At 51.9% G+C, this 19399-nt stretch overlaps 1 protein-coding gene across 1 annotated transcript in view; it reads right to left on the bottom strand.

Annotated features, from left to right (window-relative positions):
• IGDCC4 (immunoglobulin superfamily DCC subclass member 4) overlaps positions 1-17880 on the bottom strand; it is a 43170-nt gene extending 25290 nt beyond the window's left edge. Inside the window, exons 1-4 of the mRNA XM_031668984.1 lie at positions 17688-17880; positions 17183-17251; positions 5710-6060; positions 4875-5016 (exon numbers count right to left, since the gene is read on the bottom strand). Of these exons, the coding sequence (XP_031524844.1) occupies positions 4875-5016; positions 5710-6060; positions 17183-17251; positions 17688-17880 (755 nt within the window). The remainder of the gene's footprint in view (positions 1-4874; positions 5017-5709; positions 6061-17182; positions 17252-17687) is intronic.
• Positions 17881-19399: the final 1519 nt, after the last annotated feature.

The raw sequence follows: 19399 nt of genomic DNA, 5'->3' as shown, positions 1-19399 counted from the left end.
AAGGAGCCCCCACCCTAAGCCCTTGAGATCCACCCAGGGCAAGGGGATACTGGCTGGGAGTCACATGAGATTGACAGAAATGGCAACCACTGGGAGAGGGTAGGGCAGGAGCCCATGTTATTTAAGTCCCTTAGTTACGTGTTTCTTATGAGTGAATGGCGATAACAAAATTATTTCAAGTGGATCCAGATACATGGCTTTTTATCCTAGAAGTTATATTATTTATTTTTATGGCTGTCTTCTATTTATGGCAAGTGTTGCTGGTTTTCCATTTTATTGCAGTGAGATAATGTTCCTTTTTAAAATGTGTTCAAGTTACAAAAGAGCGAGTTGATGTAAAGAAAATTATTAAGTGATTGTGTAAATGGTATAAGGATGGTCACAGTTATGAAGGTGGTTTGTGAATGCCTGGGATTTGGGAAACATTGCTCTCATTGATTACTGGTTCCCATGGAAGAAAAATTATCCCCTAGATTATCCCCTATTATTAGAAAATAGTATAAGTACCAGGGATTTGCCTTGGGCTCTAGTCTTTACCATCAGTTCCAAACGAAGCACATACACCCTGATGCAGTGTGTTTATTAACTGCACACGTGCACACACTACACCAAGGCATATGGTCTCCTTCAAACCACTGGGCTGAGTTTATGAATAGCATATTTGTGCATGCACTATATCTGGGCATGTGTAAAAATACATACCTTGGGCATAATCAAGTTGCTGTTTTAGACATTTCTTTATTCCCCCTACACAATGTGCCGGGACATGCGAGCCCAGCTTATTTATAGATGAGGATCACTTTTCAGAGGACTTGGGGGCAAACACTCCCAGAGTCCAGAAACTGGCAGCTCTGGCCTCCTGGGCTAGGTTTGTGGCTTCAGGGGATGACGCCTGAGCTAGACGTTGGGGATGGTGGGGAGGTCTGAAACCCACTGGTTTGCTGAGAAGCTTTGGGGAAGTAACTTATCTGCTCCCAGCCACAGTTGGACTACAGATTTCTAAACCCACCTTTAATTTTTTAAAAAATTATAGTCGTAATGTGATACAAACTCCTTCAGACCTCTCTGGTTCTGCACCCAACTACCAAATGACACCTACCAGAAGCCTGTGTATCCTCCACACAGGGTGCTGGAGTCTGACACTCTTGAGTACTAAGCTGTGTGACCTGGGGCAAGTTATTTCTGTCTCTGATCCTCCAATCCCTCATTTAACAATCCAGATAGGCCGGGCGCGGTGGCTCAAGCCTGTAATCCCAGCACTTTGGGAGGCCGAGACGGGTGGATCACAAGGTCAGGAGATCGAGACCATCCTGGCTAACATGGTGAAACCCCGTCTCTACTAAAAAATACAAAAAAACTAGCCGGGCGAGGTGGCGGGCGCCTGTAGTCCCAGCTACTCCGGAGGCTGAGGCAGGAGAATGGCGTGAACCCGGGAGGCGGAGCTTGCAGTGAGCCGAGATTGTGCCACTGCACTCCAGCCTGGGCGACAGAGCGAGACTCCGTCTCAAAAAAAAAAAAAAAAAAAAAAAAAATTCCAGATAAAAATACCTACCATATTCATATGTAGAGACCTGAATGTTCATCAAGTGGTAAGAGAAAAAAAAAATTAAAGTTGCAATATAATCCCATTTTTGTTTTTGAAAAGAAAAGATGATTCAACAAAAAACTTAGTATGTGCCGGGCGCGGTGGCTCAAGCCTGTAATCCCAGCACTTTGGGAGGCCGAGACGGGCGGATCACGAGGTCAGGAGATCGAGACCATCCTGGCTAACACGGTGAAACCCCGTCTCTACTAAAAATACAAAAAACTAGCCGGGCGAAGTGGCTGGCGCCTGTAGTCCCAGCTACTCGGGAGGCTGAGGCAGGAGAATGGCGTAAACCCGGGAGGCGGAGCTTGCAGTGAGCTGAGATCCGGCCACTGCACTCCAGCCTGGGCGACAAAGCGAGACTCCGTCTCAAAACAAAACAAAACAAAACAAAAAAAAAAAAAAAAAAAAAACTTAGTATGTACAATATAATTAATTATTATTATTATTATTTTGAGATGGAGTCTTCCTCCGTCACCCAGGCTGGAGTGCAATGGCGCCATCTTGGCTCACTGCAACCTCTACCACCTGGGTTTAAGCAATTCTCCTGCCTCAGCCTCCTGAGTAGCTGGGTTTATAGGTGCTGGCCACCATGCCCAGCTAATTTTGGTAATTTTAGTAGAGATAGGGTTTCACCATGTTGACCAGGCTGGTCTTGAACTCCTGACCTCAGATGATCCACCTGCCTCAGCCTCCCAAAGTTCTGGGATTACAGGCGTGAGCCACTGCACCAGGCCTATGTTTTGTTTTGTTTTCTTTTTTTTAGACAGAGTCTCGCTCTGTCACCCAGGATGGAGTGAAGTGGTGCTATCTTGGGTCATTGCGACTTCTGCCTCCTGGGTTCAAGTGATTCTCCTGCCTCAGCCTCCTGAGTAGCTGGGATTACAGGCATGTGACACCACGCCTGGCTAATTTTTTTTTTTTTTTTTTTTTGTAGAGATAGGGTTTCACCAAGTTGGTGAGGCTGGTCTCGAACTCCTGACCTTGTGATCAACCCACCTTAGCTTCTCAAAGTGCTGGGATTACAGGTGTGAGCCACCGCACCAGGCCTAAGTTTTGTATTTTTTGAGAGATGACGTTTCACCATATTGCCCAGGTTGGTCTCTAACTCCTGAGCTCAAGCGATCCACCCATCTTGGCTCCCAAAGTGTTGGGAGTACAGGCGTGAGCCACTGCGCCCAGCCACATTGATATGAATTTAAAAAATGCATCTGCTAGAAATATAAATTAAAAGTAAATAGAGGAAGATATGAAAATAAGAAATACCTATGTTAAAGGATGATTGGAAGGGTTAAGTGAGAAAACATGTAAAAGGCGCAGCACAGTGCCTGGCCCAAGGTACACTCCCATTAAGTGGTTCATGTTGTGACTTTCAACATGGGGAGATTTTGCTGCCCTCTGCTCCCCTCTCTGGGGGGCATCAGGAGTAGGCTCTCGCTTGGTTCTCACTTGCCCAGATCATCTGTTCTGGGTTCACGGAACTCCCAGGAGGCACCCGTCATCACACAGTGGTGAGAGCCTCCACATTTAGAAAGGCACAGAACTGAAAATGTCAGCGTTAGAAAGGCTGGGTCAGCATTTCCCAGGGTTCACTCTCTAGAATGCTCATTCATGGGATGTTAAGGGGCTCCTGGGCAAACGAGCCTGGGAAGTGCTCGATTAAACAAGGCCCACAGATTCTCATTACACCCCTTCTCAGGGTCTTGCCAACTCCAGGAGGGAGATTTACAGGCAGTTTCCTGTTCTTATTTGATCATAGACTACTTCATTCAAGAAACATTTAAAGGGACTAACATTCTATAAAAGCCACACTTTGGGAAACCACAGTCTAAATCAACTTTCATTTGTTTTCCCTTTCATTTTATAGGTGGGAAGGAGAATAGGCTGGGTGAGAAGTGAATCTCTGAGGACCAATGGGGCTAACCCATCACCAAAATCAACAGGATCTCTCTCTCTCTTTTTTTTTTTTTTTTTGAGACAGGGTCTCAGTGTGTCACCCAGGCTGGCTGGAATGCAGTGGCATTATCACAGCTCACTGTAGCCTTGACCTCCAAGTGATCTCTCTCAGCCTCCCAAGTAGCAGGGACCACAGGCGCCACACTGCCATGCTGGGTTAATTTTTGTATTTTTTATACAGACAGGGTTTCGATATTTTGCATAGGCTGGTCTTGAACTCCTGGGCTCAAGTGATCCTCCTGCTTTGTCCTTCCAAAATGTTGGGATGACAGGCGTGAGTCACCACACCCAACCAGGATCTCTTATGTATGGACCGCTCATCCTCTTCCTCCCTCACAACTATCTTGTGGCTTTTCTACCCCAAAGTTTCTCCTACAACCCCCAATTTTATCCACACATGGGCAAAAGTCAGAGGAGCTGGGACAATGCGACACAGGCAAGAGAAGGTTGGTTCCAGAGGAGAAAGGGCAGTGTTTCACAGCCTGAGGAACCCCACTTCCACCAGGACGGGAGAAGGATCTAGCTGGTAACTACAGCTACGGAGATATAGGGGGAGGACTGCAGGGTGGCTGGGAAAGGCCTTGGAGCCACATTTCCAAAGATACGTAAGAATTTAGCGGGTGATGACTGAGTCATGAGACCAACTCAGAGACCACAGATGCAAATGAGCCTTGTGGTTTCTGGTCACACTGTATACACATCTGGACCTACCCAGGAAGCCACAAGAGGGACCAAGTCCAGGGCCTAGCCTCTGCTTCCCTTCCGCCCTGGAAACTCTTCCCTGGGATTGCTCTACCCATCCACTGCCTTTACAGAGAAAGAGGAGAGGGAAAGAGGAAAGACCTCTACAATTCACTTCTCAGAGGGCTGCGCCCCACTGGCTGGAACTGAGAGAGAAGTGATGCATCTAGAGTGGAAACTCCGGAGGAACCCTGAAAAGAGAAAACCTTCCCAGCAGCCTCCGGGAGCCCTCAACAGACAACCAGCATTCTGCCAATGGCTCACGGCATGGCTTGGGATAAACCACAGCTCCTCTCTGGCCCTCAGTCTCCACAGTAAAGCAAGTGGTTGGACTAGATGTGCTGGGAAGGACTCTACTACGACACCCACCCAGGCTCCACAGCTCAGTGGGTGGCTTTCCTCCCAGGGAGCAAAAACTTCTTGTCCAACTTCTCTTTGGGACCAGACATGAGCCAGGAGTCAGGCGGTGCTTGACACTCAAGTCAGCTTAGGTAAATGTAGCTACCTTGACTCTAAGAATCTCAGTTCTGAGCGCACCCCAGAACCCTCTCTACCCCGCCTACCAGGACCCGCTCCCCTACAGGGCACTCACCGAGGCTCCTCAGGCAATGTCACCTGGTCCTTCTCCCAAGAAATGATGGGAGCTGGCAGCCCTTCAATGTGGCACTCAAAGCGAGCTGTCCCGTTCTCCTCCACCGTCTGAGACTCCGGGTGCAGAGAGAAGTCTGCGAGTGCTGGGGACAATGAGGCACAGGCAGGGACGGGAGAGGAGTAGGAGAGAGAGGCCACAGCAAGCACAAGCAGTGAAACACGTCCGCGTGGAGACACAGAAACAGAGTCATAGAAACACAAGCAGAGCCAATTCAGACCGAGGGAGACACAACAAGAAGTGGTGATTAGTGGTCAGATGCTGCCAGCAGAATGAATTCCAAAGCCCCCCTGCCCAACATCATCGTGATGGTCAAACTATACAGTAAGATGCACATTTCTTCTGGCCTGAAAGTTATTTCATGGTGATCTGTGCCTCCTGAGAGGCCCCTAAGGGGTAAGGCTGGAGCGTGGGGTTTGACTCCACATGTTCCACCTGCCGTGCAGGCAGGAGTTCCCTTAGGAGGCAGCTTTGTGCCTCTGACACAAAGGGGGCACTCTGGCAGGCTCCCTGGAGGAAAGCACAAGCCCAGACTCTAGGACTCAAAGGGAAAGAAAGGCAGAAGGAACAGGGGAGTGGAGAAGAAGTGGGAAGATTATGGAATACCCAAGAATGAGGACAGACAATACCAGGAAGAGACCTATGGAGCAGGATGGGAGGCAGGGAAAGGGGGAGTGGGCTCAAGAGAGAGGCATTTGTGCAAGTAACTAACTGCAGATCCCACTTCACACACCCCAAGTCTAGGTTTCAGCCTCAGCCCCCCGATGCAAGCACTTACTGGCAAGCTTGACGACAGCAGCCTGGCTGGCCAGCACTCCGAGGGGGCCATGGGCCAGGCACGAATAGCTGCCTTCAATGACCCCCACAGCCTCAGGGACTGCCTCGTCACTGCCATTGGGTGCTAGTGGCTGGGACAGCCACAGGGAACCATTGGGCAGCAGGTGTAGGTGGTCGTGCTCCAGCAGGGTGTCCCCATCCTTGCTCCAGGTCACCCTGGTGGGGGGTCCAGTGGCAGCAGCCCCCAGGCTACAGTTCAGCACTGCAGCCTGCTCTGGGCCCAGGATCACTTGTAGCGGCCCCACTCCACAGCGCAGCTCCACAGTCGTCTCCTGGGGCAACAGCAGCCCCCCTGCATAGAGGAGGAGCATGGGGCCATCAGTGTGTGTCCCCCCACCTCCCACAGCCTCTGCTCCTGAGTCACCCGAGCAGGGGGGCAAATCAAGGAGAAAGACCTGCATCTGGATCCCTGTTCTCCCCTTACTAACTGTGACTTTGGACAAACTGCTGTCCTCCTCTGTGCCTGTCTTCCCCGCTGCTGTTTCCTCATAGCAGCATTATTCATAATAGTAAGAGTGGAAACAACCCAAAAGCCCATCACCTGATAAATGGATAACTGGATTACTCAGCCATCAAAAGGAATGAAGGACTGATGCATGCTACAAGGTAGCATGAAAACTTGACGCTAAGTGAAGGAAGCCAGTCATAAGATGCCACATTTTGCATGATCTCATTTCTATGAAATGCCCAGAGAAGGCAAATCCATAAAGACAGAAAGTGGATTAATGATTATCAGCGACTGGGGGGAGGAAGGACAGGGAGTCACTGCTAATGAGTACAGGGTTTCTTTTGGGGGTGATGAAAATGTTCTAGAATTAGATAGTGGCTGTGGTTGCACAACGTTGTGAATATGAATATACCAAAAACCACTGAGTCGAACACTATAAAGGGTGAATTTTGTAGTATGTAAATTGTGTCTCAATTGAAAAAGCATACCAGCCTGGGTAACACAGAGAGACCCCATCTGTACAGATAATGTAAAAAGTTAGCTGTACGTGGAGGCATGCGCCTGTGGTCCCAGCTACTCAGGAGGCTGAAGCAAGGAGGATCGCCTGAGCCTGGAAGTTCAAGGCTACAGTGAGCCACGATCACGCCACTGCACTCCAGCCTGGGTGGCAGAATGAGACTCTGCCTAAAAAAAAAAAAAAAGCATAGCAATTCCTTTCTCATAGGGCTGTTGTAAGCATTAAACGAGATGATGTGTGAGAAAAGAATATAGTGGATGGGCGCGGTGGCTCACGCCTGTAATCCCAGCACTTTGGGAGGCCGAGGCAGGTGGATCACGATGTCAGGAGTTCGAGACCAGCCTGACCAACATGGTGAAACCCCATCTCTACTAAAAATACAAAAACCAGCCAGGCGTGGTGGCGCGCACCTATATTTTCAGCTACTCAGGAGGCTGAGGCAGGAGAATCGCTTGAACCCAGGAGGTGGAGGTTGCAGTGAGCCAAGATCGTGCCATTGCACTCCAGCTTGGGTGACAGAATGAGATTCTGTCTCAAAAAAAGAAAAAAAAAAAAAAGCACAGTGCCTGACACAGAATGGGGGCTCAGTAATGTCATTCCCTACCCTGGAACCTAACAGATGATATTGGTCATTATTATCCAATCAAAAATATGCCACTAGAGGCCAGGCATGGTGGCTCACTCCTGTAACCCCAACACTTTGTGAGGTTGAGGGCCGAGGCAGGAGGATTGCTTAAACCCAGGAGTTTGAAACCAGTCTGGGTAACATAGGGAGACTTCATCATTACAAAAAAATTTTTTTTTATTAGCCAGGCATGGTGGGAGGATCCCTTGAGCCCAGAAGGTCGAGGCTGAAGTGAGCTGTGATTGTGCCACTGCACTCTAGCCTGGGTAACAGAGCGAGATCCTGTCTAAAATATATACATATGCATATGTAGATCTCTCTCTCACTCTGTCTCTCTTTATACACACACACACAGAGGCTAGAAAAATACTGTATCCAAGAAACATTTAAAATGTAAGTGTGAGAAAGTGTGTGTGTGTGTGTGTGTGTGTGTGTGTATGCTATATATTTTGAATGAACAAAACAAAAATAAGTCCCAGCTGGTTGGGGGAGCGACCTGGATGAAGGGAAGTCAGACATTTCCCCTTCCCCGACAATGAACTAAGTGAGCAGATCCTGCTGGGAATTAAGTGCCCCAGGTAGACTCAAGCCGGATTCAGAGCCAGCATGAGAGGAGGCTCCCATGGCTCATTCCAGGCCCTGGCAGCCTGCAGCCTGGTCTGTCCTGGTGACTGGAGAAGCTCAACACTCCCTGCAGCTAATTTACCCAAGGCCATGCAGGAGGCCAGAGCCAGGATTCAGGTCTCCTGACTCAATCCAGGGTTCTTTTTTCTCCCAAGGCCCCAGAAGAGCCTACAGACCCCAACACTGCCCTTGCCACAAAGGGGAGAGCAGGGAAACAGTAGAGGAAGGGAATGCCATCCCAGGGTCAAGGCAAAAACACACAAAGGCCAATGTTTATTATTGGAACCAATATTCAGCAGGACCCAGCCACCATTATTCATAGAGAAATGGTTGGTTCTCCCTGTTGTGTCTCCCAACAGTTTGACCTGCTGCCTCCTTGTCTTATAAAAGCTCAGTGGCCCAAGATCCCTTCTTAGGCTCTGGTCTGACTCCTTACTTCAAGGCAGAATGGCATGTCTGAGAGGAACCAGGGACAGAGGTTGGGACAATGGCCCATACTCATTACAAGGCAAGTCTGGACTGACAGAGCCACATGGGGACATGCACAAAACAATGGTGAGGGAACCAGGAGACCCTGGGTTCTAGGTCCAGCTCCATCACAGTCTAGCCATGTGGTTTTGGCCCAGTCTTTTCCCCTTCTGGACCCCAGCTCACTGGAATGTAGCAGGTGACCTCTGAGATTCTATGATTCTATGATTATTCGCTGACATGGACACACCTATTTCTGAACAAACATAAAACACCATTGAGACCACACACGAATTGGTAAACATAGCTCTGCACTCCTGAACACGTGCACCTCAGTCTCTGCCACACTCACCAACACCTGGACACACAGGCCAACATTTAGAACCCCTGTGAGTCTCCAGACTCCCTTCCCACCACCTCCAAAGACGAACAAGAGTGAGGGGAGAAGAGCAGTGATGGCTGCGTGAAATAAAGAGACCAGGGCAGAAGCCAGGGCTCCGGGATTGCAGTGTGAAGGGCGGACGGAGAGACAGGACCTGACCTGGGCCGCTGCCTTTCTTAATTCATCAGATGGGTTCTGCTGGACACCTCTGGCTACACAACTGGCCTCAGTAGTACTCGTGGGTTCAGGAGGGAGAAGCGGCCCCTGCCCTCACCAAGTTTCCATTCTAATTGGGGAAACCAATGTGGCATTCACGCTACTATGGGCCACATGCTGTGGTGGAAACAGCTTTTGACCTTGGGGAAGAAGATCAAGGTTTCAACCTTGCTGCTCCACCTACCAGCTCTGTGACAAGCCACTTAACGTTTCTGGGACTCAGTTTCCACATGCATAAAATGAAGATGACACCACTAAGCGTGAAGGAATTAAACAAGACAATGTATGTCAGGGCTACAACTCAGAGCCTAATAGATATCACTCAAGGAATGGGAGCTTATTCTTTGTTTGTTTGTTCTTTCGACAGTTGTGCTCTGTTGCCCAGGCTGGAGTACAGTGGCACGATCTGAGCTCACTGCAACCTCCACCTCCCGAGTTCAAGTGATTCTCCTGCCTCAGCCTCCTATGTAGCTGGGATTACAGGCATGCACCACCACACCTGACTAATGTTTATATTCTTAGTAGTGACAGGTTTTCACCATGTTGGCCAGGCTGGTCTCGAACTGCTGACCTCAAGTGATCTGCCCGCCTTGGCCTCCCAAAGTGCTGGAATTACAGGCATGAGCCACCATGCCCGGTGGGGAGCTTATTCTTTACAGGCACTTTGTAACTGTAAAGGGCTGTACAAGTGCTATTTGCTGTTCTTATCATCCAGTCCCTTCTATCTCTAAGACCCTAGATGCCATGATTCAAGTACAGGGTAGGGGGAAGGCAAGCCTGGCTCTCAGCCCAGCGGCTTCCAAATACCCATTCCAGCCACTAAGCAGTAGGTTTGGATTTCAGGGGAGAAAACTCCCACAGGACACGAATCCCTGAGCCCTCCGGCAGCCTCCCTGCCCCCTAAAGCATGTCCCGGGCTTGGAAAATCCCCTGCTGCGCTGAACAAACAATGTGAACAGTTGGGGCCCGAGCAGCTGCTGGGTATGTCAGCAGCCTGGGCTCTGGCAAGCAGGACGGCCGCCAGAGGGGCTGGCGGCTGGCTGGGGAGCCCAGAGGAGGCTCCGATTCCCTTCCTGAATATTCATGGATCAGCAGATGTCTGGCTTCCCCACCTCTGAGGAACTCAGCAAGGCAGGAACAGGGAAAGCAACAGGGACGTAGACACAGAGAGAAGAGGGGGTCCTCCTCAGAGAGCAGCAGTGCTGTGCCAGCAGCCCAAGACAGCCCATTTTAGTGGAAACATCTGCAAAGCCTGAGAAGCCTCATTCCACAGATGGGGAAACTGAGGCTTGGGGAGGGGTCTCATCTCTCGGGAGACAGTCTGGGAAAACTGCCCTCTTTGACTTTTTGGTGATGAACCCAGCATTGAGGAGACAACTGCTCCTGAGTAAGAGCGTTCTCTCTGTCTCTGTGCCCAACCTGATTTCTGTGCCCAGGAAGCGTATCCTTAGGGACTCAGGTGCCAGCCCTTCTATGAGGCTGCTCCTGCCTTCCCAGGTAAAATTTTTCCTAAGTCTCAAACTGAAGCCACTTGGAGGTCCCTTACTCTTGCCTAGACAGACAAGGGGGTGTGGTGGGACAAGCCTGGCCTCAGAGTCCTGGGTTCTAGGTCCAGTCATTCGTTGCATGACCTGGTGTGAGCTACTTTTGTCCTTTCGGCCTCAGTTTCCCCAATCTTAAAATGAGGAGTCTCCAAACTTCTCAAACATTTTCATCCAAATTCTCCCAACAGCAGAGGAACACATATTTAAAAGGCTCACTGCCTGCTTAAAATGTTTTGCCTTTTAAACCTCTAGCACATTTTGCACTCTGCTGCATAACACAGCAATATTTGTTTTAATGTAAGTGTGGTTCCCATACCACCAAATCTTTTCACAAAAGATGCTCTGGGGAGGAGACCCTATTTGTCCAGGAGCTTCATGGCCAGCACTTTCTTGCCACCCCAACCCATTGTCATGGCTGACCCCCAACATTTTTAGCCCTCCCTCTCAGGGCGGGGGTGGACACATTGCAGGTGCCCAGTGGACACTTGCTGCCCGCCGGCTGTCTTGAGGGGGCCGCCCCTCCCATAATCCCTTCTCCTCAATCTCCTCAGTGAGACTCTGCCAGAGACACAGAGCTGCTGCATTTGGGAACCCTAGGGCCACCTCTCAATCTCCTTTTTCTGACAGATTATTTTACCCACTTACAGGATAAATTGGATTTTATGAGGCCAATTAGAACCCAGACAGAAAGGAGATTCGCTGCTGAGCTCTAGGGCCAGCTCAATGCTGTTTCGTGGGATTAGTGGAGGCCTGGCGTGAGTTCCATTTTTCAGTGAATTCTTAGGGAAGGGGCGTGTAGCTGGGGGAGGGGAACAACGAGGCCAAGATGGCTCCTTCATTAAGCCAGGAACTTGCCACAAACATCACATCAGTGCCTCCTCACTTCTGAATTTCAGGGCCCAACAGATTTACTACTTGTTTTCAGCCCAGGAGAAATTCCCCACGACACCATCACCATTCTCCTTTCCCAGGGAACACAAGTCGGTTCCTTCCAGAAACCTCCCTTCCCGCCCCCCACCTTGGCCACCTCCCTTACCACATGCTGAGCCCCTCCCCCCAACAGCTGGAAGGAGAGTTGGGACAGTTGCCTGGGACACAAGGAAGGCCTCAGCTCTCCCTTCATCTGCAATCCTGAGGGGAGAGGCTTAGCCTCAGCCTATCGACAGCAAAGCCAGGCTCAGCTTGACCTGCCTACCTCCCGCTCCCCTGAGACCCTTTGCCTCTCCACACACAGCGAACCATGGCCAGTTCTCTGAAAACACATCTTGTTCCATGCATTGCTGGTGCTGCGCTCACTCCCTAGAACAGCTGTGACGTCTCTGGTTGCTTCAGACACCTCTCCTTTTTCTGCCCCGTAGAACGCTGGCACCCCCATCATCGCAGTTGTCACTCCAGATATTTTTTTGGTGGGGGAGAGGGAGTCTCACTCTGTCACCCAGGTTGGAGTGCAGTGGCGTGATCTCAGCTCACTGCTACCTCTGCCACCCAGGTTCAAGTGATTCTCCTGCTTCAGCCTCTTAAGTAGCTGGGACTACAGGTGTGTGCCACCACGCCCGCCTAGTTTTTGTATTTTTTGGTAGGAAGGGATTTCACCATGTTGGCCAGGCTGGTCTCGAACTCCTAACCTCAAGTGATCCACCCACCTTGGCCTCCCAAAGTGCTGAGATTACAGGTGTGAGCCATCACGCCCAGCCTTCACTCTAGGTTTTTGACTTGCCTTTCTCCTCAACTAGGCATCAAAGTCTTGGGGTTATGTCTTAGTCAGCTTTCTAAATCCTCAGTACCCGGAACAGTGCCTGACACACAGCAGGTGCTCAATAAACATTTCTTGAATGGATGAGTGAATCCATGAAAACATCCTCGAAAAGATAAGACACAGAGCCCCCTGTGCTTTTCTAAGCATCAGTTTCCTTATCTGTAAAAACAATAGTAACTCCCTTCAGGGCGGGAGAAGATGTCAGGAAGACATGTGGAAACTGCCTAGCACACTGTGTGGCACCAGTCGACACGATACGCTTGAAAAGCAGAGACAGAACAGCAAGTCCACACTGAAAGAAACCCTGTATTTAAACATGACCAGGCTGGGGAGATCACTACCTTGCCTGTTCTCTTGCTGTATGGCTCATATGGTTAAAAAATATATTTCCCTTGTGCCCACCTGTCTCTCCCGGTATGTTCTGCTCACTGGCCAGAACTCTGTCCTGGAAACAATCTAACAAGGTAATGAGCCCCTTATAGAACCATCCAGGAGCCTTGGGTCTGCACCTGAAGGACAGCTTACTGGTCCTTGCTTCCCTGATCCCAAGGACCCCACGGGCCCCCAAATCCAGAGGATACCTCCTCAGCCTCAGCAGTGAGGCAGTAGTAGCTGGCAGCCCAGTTGGCACAGGTAACAGGGTTTGATTTCTCTGCATGTCGGGCCCCAAAACATACTCTCTGGTTTTCCTTCCTTGGCCCCCTAGCTCCTGTCATCCACCTCTGACCAGGCTGGGGTCCTCTCCCTCAGAGCCGTGCATACTCCTCCCCCTGCCCCCAAGCCTGCCTGGTAGACATCTGTTCTGCATCTGGAATTCTGTATCAAGTCTGGTTGCTGTACCATGGGAGAGAAAAAAGAGGTGGGTAGGGGGTAAGTGGAGGAGGGTGGATTCCAGAGCCCAGATAGACCTACTTGAGGGGAGAGCCTAAAGCTGATAATGTCTCATATGGTACAGAGGAGTGCAGAGTGGACTTGGGTATCCCTAGAAAGGGTGGTTCCATTTCAGTCCCTAATCATGTAACTTTGGGAAGTCACTCAGTTTTCTCATCTGTAAAACAGGCTCATGCTAAAATTATTTCTTCTTTTCTTTCTCTTTTTTCTTTTGAGACAGAGTCTCACTCTGTTGCACAGGGAGGAGAACAGTGGTACAGTGGTGCGAGCTATCACAGCTTACCACAGTCTTGAACTCCTGGGCTCAAGCAGCCCTCCCACTTACGGCCTCCTGAGCAGCAAGGATAACAGTGCACACCACCATGCCTGCCACACTTTTTTTTTTTTTTTTCCCCGTAGAAATGAGGTTTTAATATGTCTCCCAGACTGGTCTCAAACTCAGCTCAAGCGATCCTCCTGCCTCAGCCACACAAAGTGCTGGGATTACAGGTATGAGCCACGCATGGCACCTGGACTGAAATTATTTCTAAGTTCCTTTCAGTGCTGACATTCAATGATGCGCTAATTGTGAAATTGCTTAACTTGAAAGAGATAACTTCGGGAGAAAAGAAATGCTAATTTACATGTAAACGTGTGTTTAATTGAGTAATGAAAGCACATAGAGGATCAATGGAGGCTGAGATACCTTCTGGATAAGATTCATTATTAAAAGAAACTCCCACTGTTTGACCTGGTTCCTAACCTCCAAGATGGGGAGAGAGACCCACCCCAAATAACTGAGATTGGCCTCTGAGCCTCTGGGCTGAGAAAGGGATAGAGGAGGTGGAGAGTTCCCAGGTGAGGAGAAAGCTCTTAAGTTCTTAGAGGCCTCCTATGACTGACCTCTAGGTTCCCCACCCTCCGAATTCTGACTTGAGAAGAAGGGAGAGGCGAGAGCACCACCTTTGTGCATGTGATAAGAACAGAGCTCGGCTTCTTGCCACTCGCTCACACACGGGTCCCAGTCCCTGACACAAGAACAGTATTGGGAGGAGATGGGCAGGCACAGGCATCATCCTAACCCCAATATCAGTCCTTCATTCTGCCTCATGTTTTTGTTTTGTTTTGTTTTTTGAGACAGAGTCTCACTTTGTCGCCCAGGCTGGAGTGCAGTGGCACGACCTCAGCTCACTGCAACCTCCACCTCCCAGGTTCAAACGATTCTCATGTCTCAGACTCCCAAGTAGCTGAGATTACAGGCATGCACACCACACCTGGTTAATTTTTGTATTTTTAGTAGATATGAGGTTTCACCATGTTGGCCAGGCTGGTGTTGAACTTCTGACTTCATGTGATCCGCCTGCCTCAGTCTCCCAAAGTGCTGGGATTACAGGCATGAGCCACCGCGCCTGGCCTATTTCTTACTTTCCTCTCTCTCACCCTCTACAAATTCAATCTATCCTCAAGTTCTACTGATTCTATTTCCTGAAAACCTCTGGAATGCAGCCACTGCAGCTCAACCCCAACAGCCACTATGCTAGTTGCCACCATCCTCTCTTCTGGATTGCCACAACAGCCTCCGAGGAGCTGAGGAGCTGGAGCTTCCTGCCTCCAGCCCCACCCAATCCATCCCCACACTGGCTGCAATGAGATGATGCAAAGCTGATCTTAAATCCTGTCAAGGGCTCACGGGCACTCTCAGGCCAGAAACCTTGGTGGGCCCTGGAAAGCCCTTTGTGAGCTGGATCTAGCTCCCCTCTTCAGCCTCCTGTCTTGATATTCCCTGATCTCCTTCCATGCTTCCCCCACCTGCCCCACACCCACCCCTTGTCCCTAAACTCCAGCTAGCTAGATTTAGTTTAATCCAATGATCTAAACTAAATCACCTCTGAACGTTTGCACATGCTGTTCTCTGGAAAACTGTCCCCATCATCATTCTCCTACGGGGCTAACTCCATGTTGGGCTCTACTATTCATCACTTTCTTCAGGAAGCCTTTGCTGACCTTCCCAGACCTGTGTAAGAGCCCCTCCTCCTTGCCTCTTCCCCGGCACTGCAGGGGACTTGTCAGTTTCCCCCTCCACCGGACTGAAAGCTTTGCACCAGGGACGAGGTCTGCCTCCTTATTTACTATATTCTAGGCACTAGGCACAAGCTAGCTTACAAAAGGTGCTCCATAAATATTTGTTGAATGAATGAATGACCTCGGTACAGATCAGGGTGGCTAGTCATAACTCGACTGGAGTGTCCCCAGGCCTGCTGAGATTTGGAGGACCAGGGCAAGCTGTTGTAGCCGCTCACACTGCAAACAAGAGACGTCGCAACTCGGTCCCTCGCCTACTTTGTGCACTCGGGAGCAGGGAGAGGCCAGGGAAGCTGGGTCCCTCGCAGGAGGTCCTAAAGGCATTGGATAATGCGCCGGTGCGGTTCCCAGCCGTGATGCGGCTTTGCTGTGTGACCCTGAGCTCGTTCCACGAGCCCTCGGAATAGCGGAAGGTGGGGCAGGGGAACTATTCCTTAATCCCCTGAGCTCCGGGAGGACAGACGCCTCTCTGACACTTCTCCGCCCCTTTCACCTGACAAGCCAAGGCCCCCGGCTCCCCTGGCCCAGCAGCCGAAACCCAGCCTCGCAGCGGCCTCCAGCTTAATCCGCGGTTGGGACTGGAAAGGGGCGTGTCTTTGTAGGGACAGAAGGGGTCCGAGCAGTTCCCGGCACTTTCCCACCCGCTGTTTGGTTTTCCTGGAGATGGGCCTGGGGCTGGCCAGGCGAAGTCTCCTTCCCCCGCCTCCCTCCCACGTGGCCTGGCTGAGTCTCTCTGGAAAGCCGCAGCAGCTGGAGAGAAATCCCCCTCCCCACCCCCACCTCCAAGTCCCTCCCCGACTCTCCCCGGACACATCCTCAGCTCCCCCCTCCGCGGGGAAGGCGAGAACTAGGCGAACAAAGCGGCCAGCCCATCCCCCTCCCAGCCCTGCCACCTACACTCTCCATGGGCCACCCCCAAACGCACACCGGACAGGAAGCAACAGAGCTGTGGGTGGAAGCGGGAACCCTAGATACACACCCTTGGGGACTCCGCTCTCCCCTCCCCAGCCCTTTCTCCAGCTTGGACAACTCTGACTTACCCCGTACCCACTCCGCACTGGGCTGCGGACTGGATGAGGCCCTGCTGACCTCGTCCGCGCTTCCCGGGTCGGCCCCTGGAGGGTGGGGCCGGGGTGACACGCGTCCCATCCTGAGAACGAGCGCTGGACATGTCCACGAAAGGAAATGGTTTCCTGCCCCCTCCCCCAGTCCACTGCGGGCCACAGGTTTTGGGGAGCAACACCTCCCCCTACCCCCTCCTTAACCGACCCCAGGAACCACACCCACTGGGCAAAGTTGAGTGTTGTTTTATCACCCCCCCACCCCAGTCAATCGGCATCCATCGCTCTGTCCCCCACTACGGGCAAGGACACTTCCCAAATGCCAAGGCCAAATATTAGCTCAGCCCCATAAACACGATTGCACACGCACCCGACCCAAATGGAGATGCAGACACAACCCCAGTCCCCTCCTCTTTCACACACACTCTCAACCCAAGACACGCGCAGGCAAGGCAGAGCCCGCCCCGCGAAAGCCACCGACACCGCAGCTACCCGCCCCGCCGATGCCACGCCGCGACCGTGGCACGCACTGCGGACACGGCGGGAGCACTCCCAACACACACACACACACACACACACACACACACGACTCCAGACTCTGCGAACCAAAGACACACACTCAGTGCGGACAAGCACGCGCCGCAAACGACCCCGGCCGCAGCTCGCAGATCCCCGCGCAGGCACCGCGGGCACCGGGACGCGCAGTCCCCGCACTTGCTCGGGACCCAGGCTCGCGCCAGCCCCGCAGCCCGATGCAGCCCAGGGCGCGGGCGCACCCTCACGCCGCAGCCGCTCCCGTCTCTCCGGGCGCCCGCCCTTACCGCGCGCGGCCAGCTGGCAGAAGGTCAGCGCGAGGAGCCCGCGGCCGCGGCCGGCGTCCCCCGCGCTGGCTGGCTCTGGGCCGCCGCCGCCGCCGCCTCCCTGCGCCTCGGCCGCCGCCGCGGGAGTGGCGCCGGCGTCAGTGGCCCGGGAGGCGCGGCGCCGCGGGCGGGCGCGGGCTCAGCTCCGGGCCCGAGCTGGGGCCGAGCAGGCCAGTTGCCGCCTCGCCCGCCCCTCCATCGCCATCTTGGGCAAGCGGCCCGGGCGGGGGCGCCTGGCGAGTGCGGCCGCCCTGGCCCGGCCGGGGACCCTGCGCCCGGGCGCCACGGCCCTGCGCCGCGCGGGGGCTCTGCTGGGCCCGGGTCTGTGTCCCGGTGCCTCGCCCTCTCCGGGTCGCCTCGGATCCCCGTGAGGCCGCCTGTTGCTGGGTCTGTCTCTTAGTCTCCCTGTCTCTGAGTCTCCTTGTCTCTCTGCCTCGGCGTCTCTATTTTTTCTCCCTGTTGCTGCCTCGGGGTCTCCTCCATCTCCGTTCCAGGCTCAGGGGAGGCAGATTCAGGGCCACGGTCTTTGTCCGAATGGCCCCCTTGCCACCCGAGCCCAGTCCATTCCAGCACAGGTCCTGGCCTGAATGCTGGTTCGCTTCTGCACACGCAGCGCAAGCCGACCCGCGGAGATCATGATAGTTCCTCCTCATCCCCATTTCCACTGCCATCCCAAACCAAGGGCTTCTCTTGGCCTCCTTCCCTTGCTCTGGCAGTAACCAACACAGGCAGGACACTTTTACGCTACCTTCAAGCACTACCATATTCAGAAGTCGCCGCATGGGGAAACTGAGGCTGGAGGCTGTGAAGTGACTTGCCCAAGGACAGGAGTCTAGGGAGCAGCAGTTGCAGGACCTGAACCTTGGTTTTCTGACTTCAGAAGGTCATCTCCACTCCCTCACCCTGCATCTGCTGTCCAGTATTTACTGAACTACCCTTTCTCTCATTCTTCAAAGGTAGTTTCTCTAACCTACCTAGCCAAACTGCTTGCCTCAGTATCCCGCAAATATTTCTTGTTCTACAGCCAAGGGTTCAATTGTCAGGCTAGGGTGGGGAAGAGTACAGATTTCCATGACCTAGTTAAGGTCCTTTCCAACTCCAAGATGCCATAGTTCTTCCCTTCCAAGTGTTCCTGTGACTTAGAGCCATCTTGTCTCTACACCTATCTGTTGTCAGTTAACCCTCAATAATCTCTGGTGCTTTGCATATCTAACAGGCCTGGCGTTTATTCATTCATTGCGACGCCCCATCTTCACTTGCCCTATCAGCAGCATTTGACTTAGTGGATCACTCACTCTTCCTTGAAACACTTGCTTCCCTTGGTGATCTCATCTGGTCCTCAAGGCTTTAAAGAGCATCTTTATGCTAATGATGTCCAAATGTATACTTTCAGCCTAGACCATCTTTCCTGAACCCGGGACTTGTGTATCCAGTCATCTATGCCCCAGTTCCTTTAGCTGTCTGGTAGACAAAATTATCCTGATCTTTTCTATCCATCTTTCTCCTCCCACAGTCTTCCTCATCTCAGTTCCTAGCAGCTCCATCTTTTCCTGTTGCCCAGGTCAAAAATGTAGAGGCCGGGTGTGGTGGCTTACGCCTGCAATCCCAGCACTTTGGGAGGCCGAGGTGGGAGGATCGCTTGAGGCGAGGGGTTCAAGACCAACCTGGCCAGCATAGCGAGACCCCCATCTCTGTTTTTAAAAATGTAGAGTCATCTCTTACTCTTCCTGTTCAGATCCTTCACCCTCCACTTACTCACTGTGGCCTTAGTCCAAGACCTGTCACCTCTCACCTGGATTGTCGCAGTAAACTCCTCACTGATCTCTTTCTGTCCTTGTCTTCCTTGAGTGTTTTTCTCAATAGAGCAGCCAGAGTGATCCTGTTAAAATGAGATCATGCCACTTCTCTGCTAGAAACCCACCAGCGGCTCCTATGTCAGAGCAAACGCCAAAGTCCTTATTGTGACCCACAAGGCCTATCTGATCTGTAGGCTTGTTTTACTCTCTGACTTCCCCTTTGACACCACCCCTTCTGCTCACCACCTCTCCAGCCACACCATCCTCCTTGCTGTAACTTGATCGCAGGCAGTCTCCTCCCCTCCAGCCTGAAGACCTTTGTCCGGCCAGTGCAAGTCTAAAGGTCTGTTCCCTCATACTGGATACCCTAAACGCTTTCTCA

Source organism: Papio anubis, chromosome 7 (genome assembly GCF_008728515.1).
Source record: "Papio anubis isolate 15944 chromosome 7, Panubis1.0, whole genome shotgun sequence".
NCBI lineage: Eukaryota > Metazoa > Chordata > Mammalia > Primates > Cercopithecidae > Papio > Papio anubis.
Note: the sequence above shows the minus strand (reverse complement) of the source record. Positions and strands in the feature narration are given on the sequence as shown.